General features: G+C 43.1%; 1 protein-coding gene across 7 annotated transcripts in view; it reads left to right on the top strand.

Annotated features, from left to right (window-relative positions):
- Window positions 1–2,433: 2,433 nt before the first annotated feature.
- Window positions 2,434–7,562, top strand: part of LOC115142418 (calcium-dependent secretion activator 1-like) — a 204,625-nt gene continuing 199,496 nt past the window's right edge. For 3 of the 7 annotated variants that reach the window (XM_065002615.1, XM_065002610.1, XM_065002607.1), the window contains exon 1: window positions 2,434–3,048. In XM_065002615.1, coding sequence (XP_064858687.1) covers window positions 2,701–3,048 — 348 coding nt within the window. In that variant the 5' untranslated portion in view covers window positions 2,434–2,700. The remainder of the gene's footprint in view (window positions 3,049–7,562) is intronic. The other 4 variants (XM_065002597.1, XM_065002589.1, XM_065002583.1 and 1 more) reach the window with 2 other exon arrangements.

The following is a 7,562-nucleotide window of genomic DNA, read 5'->3' as shown; positions in this document are numbered from 1 at the left end:
GATTTGTGAACTAAATGCGCGAACAAAAAGGAGGTATTTGGACATAAATTATGGACTTTATCGAACAAAACAAACATTTATTGTGGAACTGGGATTCCTGGGAGTGCATTCTGATGAAGATCATCAAAGGTAAGTGAATATTTATAATGCTATTTCTGACTTTTGTGACACAGACATTTTCCAAAGAAGGAGAGGTATGTTTTTCTGTGACTTGGCGCTGACCAAACATAATCGCAAGGTGTGCTCTGACACAGCGGTTGCATTAACCTCTTCAGTCGACCCTCTACTTTTTTGAACATTTTGTTAAAAATCGCGCAACATTTCAGCGCCCTGCTACTCATGCCAGGAATATAGTACGTTCATATGGTTAAAATGTGTGGATAGGAAACACTCGGACGTTTTTAAAACTGGTTAAATCACGACTGTGGCTATTACATAACGTGCGTTACATCGGAAAGCGCAGGAAAACCTGATCACAGAAAATGGAAATAAATATCCTTGCGCCACTTCCAGCAATTGTTAACAGTGAGCCGAATTAGATAAGACCGAGCATTCAACTCCCACAGCATCCCCATGTTGTCGAGTATCTTGTGAATTTAATCATCTTTGATTCTTGGTTGAACCGAAAGAGGGGCACCGCTTACCTCCGGTCTCCGCCCAGATCATTCCGGAAGAGCTCTCTCCTGAAATTTTTTCCAAGACGACAGCTAATGATATTTACATCGCCTACGGATGATTTTTATCGCTTATTAACGTTTACTAATACCTAAAGTAGCATTACAAACGTATTTTGAAGTGTTTTGTGAAAGTTTATCGTCTACTTTTTGAATTTTAAAAAATGACGTTACGTTGTGAAATCGCTGTTTTTTTCGTTTATCACACAGTCTACATATAACGATATCTTGGCTTTATATGGCCCGATTTAATCGAAATAAAGACCCAATAGTGTTTATGGGACATCTAGGAGTGCCAACAAAGAAGATGGTGAAAGGTAATGACTGTTTTCTATTTTATTGTGCGGTTTGTGTAACGCCGAAATGCTAATTATTTTGTTTACGTCCCCTGCTGTGCTTTTCTGTTGTAGTGTATTGGTGCATGCTATCAGATAATAGCTTCTCATGCTGTCGCCGAAAAGCATTTTAAAAATCGGACTTGTTGCCTGGATTCACAACGAGTGTAGCTTTAATTTGATACCCTGCATGTGTATTTTAATGAACTTTTGAGTTTTAACTAATACTATTAGCATTTAGCGTAGCGCATTTGCATTTCCAGAGCTCTAGTTGGGACGCAAGCGTCCCAAGTAGAGGCAACAGGTTAATGGGAAGTTTGTCTATAATTCCATGCGTAACACTTGTATTGTTTATCAATGTTTATTTGAGTATTTCTGTAATTTGATGTGGCTCTCTGCACTTTCACCAGATGTTTGTTTGAGACAATGAATTTCTGAACATAACACACCAATTTCAAATGAGATTTTTGGACATAAAGATTAACTTCATTAAACAAAACACACATTTATTGTGTAACATGAAGTCCTGTGAGTGCCATCTGATGAAGATCATCAAAGGTTAGTGATTCATTTAATCGCTATTTCTGGAAAATGGCTTTATGGTTTTCTGTGACGAGGTGCTGACCTAACATCATTGTTTGGTGTGCTTTCGCTGTAAAGCCTATTTGAAATCGGACACTGTGGCTGGATTTACAAGAAGTTTATCTTTAAAATGGTGTAAAAGACTTGCTAGCGTCCCACATATCCCAGATAGGTTTTAAAACTCATTTTTCAACCACTCCACAAATTTCTTGTTAACAAACTATAGTTTTGGCAAGTCGGTTAGGACATCTACTTTGTGTATGACACAAGTAAGTTTTCCAACAATTGTTTACAGACAGATTATTTCATTTACCACAATTCCAGTGGGTCAGAAGTTTACATACGCTAAGTTGACTGTGCCTTTAAACAGCCATACAAGCTAGAACCGCTACTGTTTGTGGGAATTATTCATCTGCAGGGGCAGTAGATTATGTTTACAGTATGTCATTCCTAATAGTAATTATACATTGGCGATCTATGCTCTGAGTAATGGTAATAAACCTACCACTGTCACTCACTACATATTTACATGTAGCCTATTACACCTCAATTTAATTGATTTGTGAATACAGTACGCCTACACACACTGTAACAAAACATCAACAACTACAGAGGTCAATAATGGATATTCGTTCTAAGTTAACAGGTTTACCCCGTTTCACGCGACCCACCGAAAGGCAGGCGCCAAAGAACAGATTCAGCACCATGGCCAGCTCCTCTCTTTACGCCTGCGCGACTTTGTTCAACAATTCTAGAGCTCAACTGTCAGGAAGAGGCCATAGTTTGCGTTTTTCATTGAAGGAGACACTTTCACTCATTCGCGCCCCTCCTCCCTTTCTCTCCTACCTCCTCGCACATCCGTGGCAGTGACTGGCGAGTCACCGTGCAGCAAGAGATTTCCGTGCTGTGTCTGTGTGCGTGCAACATCTCAGCTCTCTCTCCAAGCATAAGTCGTATTTTATGGCAACCTTAAGAGCTCAGCGAATTCGGGTGTCTTTCGTTTTGAATCAGATAACGGTTTAATTTCAGTTTATTGTTCGAATTCGTATCAATTTCACAATTTCTGCAAATAGGAGTTCTGCCAGGCTACATCCTCTCTAGGCAGCGATATGTTGGATCCGTCATCCAGCGAGGAGGAATCGGATGGTGGGATGGTCGAGGAGGAACACCATCACAAGGAGGCATCGGCACCCCAGAGCGGAGCCCGCATCTCTCCAAGCCGGACGAGCGAGAGCTCCGGAGGGCTTGCGCCCAGCAGCAGCAGTCGCAGTAGCGCTCGCCCGACCAGCCCGAGCCCGTCTGCTGCCAGCGAACAGGAGAAGGTGGAAGAGGCCAATTTGCAGAAGGAGGAAGAGGAGCGCAAAAAGAAGCTGCAACTATATGTATTTGTGATGCGGTGCATCGCCTACCCTTTCAATGCAAAACAGCCCACGGATATGGCTAGGCGACAACAGAAGGTGAGCCATACACGGTGGCGGGGACGTAAATCACCACATGTCAACGAATAGCCTCCTTTTCACATCAATGATTAGCTAGATGCTGTCATACAGGGCCGGATAAAAGCTACATTAATAATAAACCTACCATCCCACAAACCCTCACGCAATATCATCATATCTAATTGATAGGCTATACCTTGCAAACATTAGCCTTTTCCTCCAACACTGTTTATATGAATGTAGAATGTAGCTGAATTCAGCCATGCATAATGCGAGGATATGAAGCACAGGCAGCTATGGTGTGGGTACGTAGGCAACCATCATGCAGATGGATGTTGCAGAGAAAAAAACACGGTTCTACACACACAGTAATCAGTCGCAGGGCCTGGCAAACCGTCCAATCCACGCACCGTGTCATTTATAAATGTATATTGCGGAAGGGAATATGTTGAATATAACCTAAATAAAGCAGTGTCGTTGCAGTTGAAGACATCACCATTTGACTAGATTTCATTTGAGGTCTAGAGCTGTGTGCCGTGCTATTCCTGTTGTAGGATAAAATGTTTGCCTTTTTGCGCCATCACTTGACCCCTCGATTCATTTTCCCAAGGTGACTTATAGCAAGACCCAAGTCCTGACAAGATTGAGGACATTTGGAAGGGCTGCACATGTTCCTTTTAGCGGGGAGACTGCAGACAGTCTATACCATAATACATATTTATTAATAGAAATTAAATTATTTAGTCAATCAATATTTGATTGGGTCACGTGATCCACATACCATCGAACCATACTATTTAGATAGGGTCAATTATGGTTTATTTAAACCATTACCCTGTTTGGTGAATAGGCATACATGCAGCCTTCAATATGCCAACCATATTTCGTTCCAATATAAACCACGGGTGTAAAACATATGGCCTAAATATATATATTTTTTTTTCGGGGGGCGAACTTAATATAGCCTACTTTAAAAGGACTAATACCAAATCGAAACTGTGTAGGAATGATAATTGATCTACATTTATACTGTTTCCACGACTGTTTCCGGCTCACTGATAATCACCGAAATTAAAGCTAGACAGTCGGGGAATATCGAAAATTCCAAAAACTATGGATAGAGGACTATCTTTCACAAGTTTTGACTACGAGGAAATAAATATAGGGTAACCAATTTTCAGTGTGGCCCTCCGGCCCTACTTGAAGACCGAATGCGGCCACGGGGCAAAATCAGTTTGACACCCCTAATATAAACTGTCCCTATAGGCGACCTTGTAGGCTAGATATAGCTGATTTTGAGAACATATTGTACTGGTGGCCACTTATCAACCGTCGCGGGATGCTGCCCAATCGACGCAACATGTCCATAAGATACCGACAAAAATATAACCCTAATGGTTAACGGAATATCAGTTTCTTCAATACCAAATCGCTAAATTTAGTCATAAGTATGTTTTGGACGAGTGTCTATCCATTGTTCCTATGATCAAAAACAAAACTGTTGATCCATGTTGATTTGCTATTTAATAATATCAGTAAAATCAGTAGGCATGCCACATAAGGCCGTTTGTGTTGGTTTGCATTAGGTCGGTGGAGGTAATAAGATAATGTCATTATGATCCCACAGGCCCACTATTTGATGTCCATATTATCATCTTTTTAATTGCAAAGTACAATGGCAGGCTACAGTGTTTGCAAAATGGCATAGGTTTCTATCCCTATACACTCTTATAAAAAAGCTGCTCTCTAGATCTTTTCAGTTACATTTTCGTAATTTAGCAGATGCTCTTATCCAGACCAACTTACAGGAGCAATTAGGGTTAAGTGCCTTGCTCAAGGGCACGTGAACATATATTTCACCTAGTCAGCTCAGGGATTCAAACCAGCAACCTTCCAGTTACTGGCCCAACACTTTTTAACTGCTAGGCTACCTGCCAGCCTCCACAGAGTGTTCTACATGGAACCGTAAAGGGTTCTTCCTGGAACCAAAAAGGGTTCTACCTGGAACCAAAAAGGGTTATTTTATGGGGACAGACAAATAACCCTTTTGGAACCCCTTTTTCTAAGAGTGTATAGCGCACCCTGTGAGGCCTGGTCAAAAGTAGTGCACTTCCACTGCACTATAATGGAAATACATGTAGGTTGCCATTCGGGAAGAAGCCTCACTTAATTTCTGTTCATTAAATGGCAGACGAACGCTTGTTCTTCATATCTGTGATGACTCATGGGAGTCAGCATGGGTACAGTGCTGTACTGTAGGCCTACCCACTGATGGGATAAAGGGCAGTGTATTTAGCACATTTACATATTATTATCCCCCATCAGAGGAGGCTGATGGCGCCAGAGGAGATGGCTGCTGTTTTACAGGCTTCCAACCAATTGTGCTATTTTGTGTTTTTTCTCGTTGTTTGTAACTTATTTTGTACTTAATGTTTCTGACCAAAAAGCGCTTCTGCATACAGCTATTACTCACTTTCTTTATTAACGAGTCGGACGCAAATTATTTACTGCAGATACCGGACCAGGCCCAAATCCTCGTCATTTGCATGAAGAAAATAAGCCGATACAGGGGACGCAGATGTGAGAATTAGTCGGCGAGTGAGTAATCCTCCGTCCTATTAGCCAACGTGCAATCAATGGAAAATAAACTGGATGAGCTCCGTTCAAGGCTATCCTACCAACCAAACTGTAATATCTTATGTTTCACTGAGTTGTTGCTGAACAACGACATGAATAATATACAGTTGGCTGTATTTTGCAGACCTTTACTCTATAGACAGAGACACGTACAAAGCTCTCCCTCGCCCTCGTTTTGACATATCTGACCATAATTCTATCCTCCTGATTCCTGTTTACACACAAAAACTAAAGCAGGAAGTACCAGTGACTCACTCAATACGGATGTGGTCAGATGATGCAGATGCTAAGCTTCAGGACTGTTTTGCTAGAACAGACTGGAATATGTTCCGGGATTCATCCGATGTCATTGGGGAGTATACCACATCAGTCACTGGCTTCATCAATAAGTGCATCGATGACATCGTCCCCACAGTGGCCTTACGTACAGAGCCCAACCAGAAGCCATTGATTGCAGGCAACATCCGCACTGATCTAAAGGGTAAAGCTGCCGCTTTCAAAGAGCGGTACCCAGACGCTTATAAGAAATCCTGCTATGCACTCCGACGAACTATCAAACAGGCAAAGCGTCAATACAGGACTAAGATTCAATCCTACTACACAGGCTCCGATGCTCATTGAATGTGGCAGGACTTGCAAACTATTACGGACTACAGAGGGAAGACCAGGCGTGAGCTGCCCAGTGACACAAGCCTACCAGATGAGCTAAATTACTTCTATACGCACTTTGAGGAAAGCAACACTGAAGCTTGAGCACACCAGCTTTTCCTGACAACTGTGTGATCACGCCGGCTGTAGCCGATGTGAGCCGAAGACCTTTAAACAGGTCAACATTTACAAGGCCGCAAGGCCAGACGAATTACCAGTACGTGTACTCTGAGCAAGCACTGACCAACCGGCAAGTGTCTTCACAGACATTTTCAATCTGAGTCTGTAATACCTTCATGTTTCAAGCACACCAACATAGTCCCTGTGCCCAAGAACACCAAGGTAACCTGTGTGAATGACTACTGACCCGTAGCACTCACGACTGTAGCCATGAAGTGCTTTGAAAGGCTGGTCATGGTTCACATCAACATATTCATCCCAGAAACCCTATTCCCACTCACAATTTGCATACCGCCCCAACAGGTCTAGAGATGACGTAATCTCTATTGCACTCCACACTGCCCTTTCCCACCTGGACAAAAGGAACACCTACATGAGAATGTTGTTTATTGACTACAGCTCCGTGTTCAACACCATAGTTCCCTCAAAGCTCATCACTAAGCTAATGACCCTGGGACTAAATACCTCCCTCTGCAACTCGATCCTTGTCTGCTTGATGGGCCACCCCCAGGTGGTAAGGGTAGGCAACAACACATGCCAAGCTGATCCTCAACATGGGGGCCCCTATTGGGTGTGTGCTTAGTCCCCTCCTGTACTCCCTGTTCACTCATGACTGCGTGGCCAAGCACGACTCCAACACCATCATTACGTTTGCAGCGGCACAATGGTGGTAGGCCTGATCAACGACAATGATGAGACAGTCTATAGGGAGGAGGTCAGAGATCTGCAGTGCGGACCCAGGACAAAAACCTCTCCCTCAATGTGATCAAGACCAAGGAGATGATCGTGGACTACTGGAAAAGGAGGGCTGAGCATGCCCCCATTCGTATCGACGTGGAGCAGGTTGAGAGCTTCAAGTTCCTTGGTGTCCACATCATCAACTAATTCCCCCTCAGGAGACTGAAAATATTTGGCATGGGTCCTCGGATCCTCAAAAAGTTCTACAGCTGCAACATTAAGAGCAAGACTGCCTGATACGGCAATTGCACAGCCTCTGACCGCAAGGCACTACAGAGGGTAGTGCATATGGCCCAGTACATCACTGGGGCTAAGCTGCCTGCCATCCA

The sequence above is a fragment of the Oncorhynchus nerka genome, linkage group LG2 (genome assembly GCF_034236695.1).
Source record: "Oncorhynchus nerka isolate Pitt River linkage group LG2, Oner_Uvic_2.0, whole genome shotgun sequence".
Classification (NCBI taxonomy): Eukaryota; Metazoa; Chordata; class Actinopteri; order Salmoniformes; family Salmonidae; genus Oncorhynchus; species Oncorhynchus nerka.
Note: the sequence above shows the minus strand (reverse complement) of the source record. Positions and strands in the feature narration are given on the sequence as shown.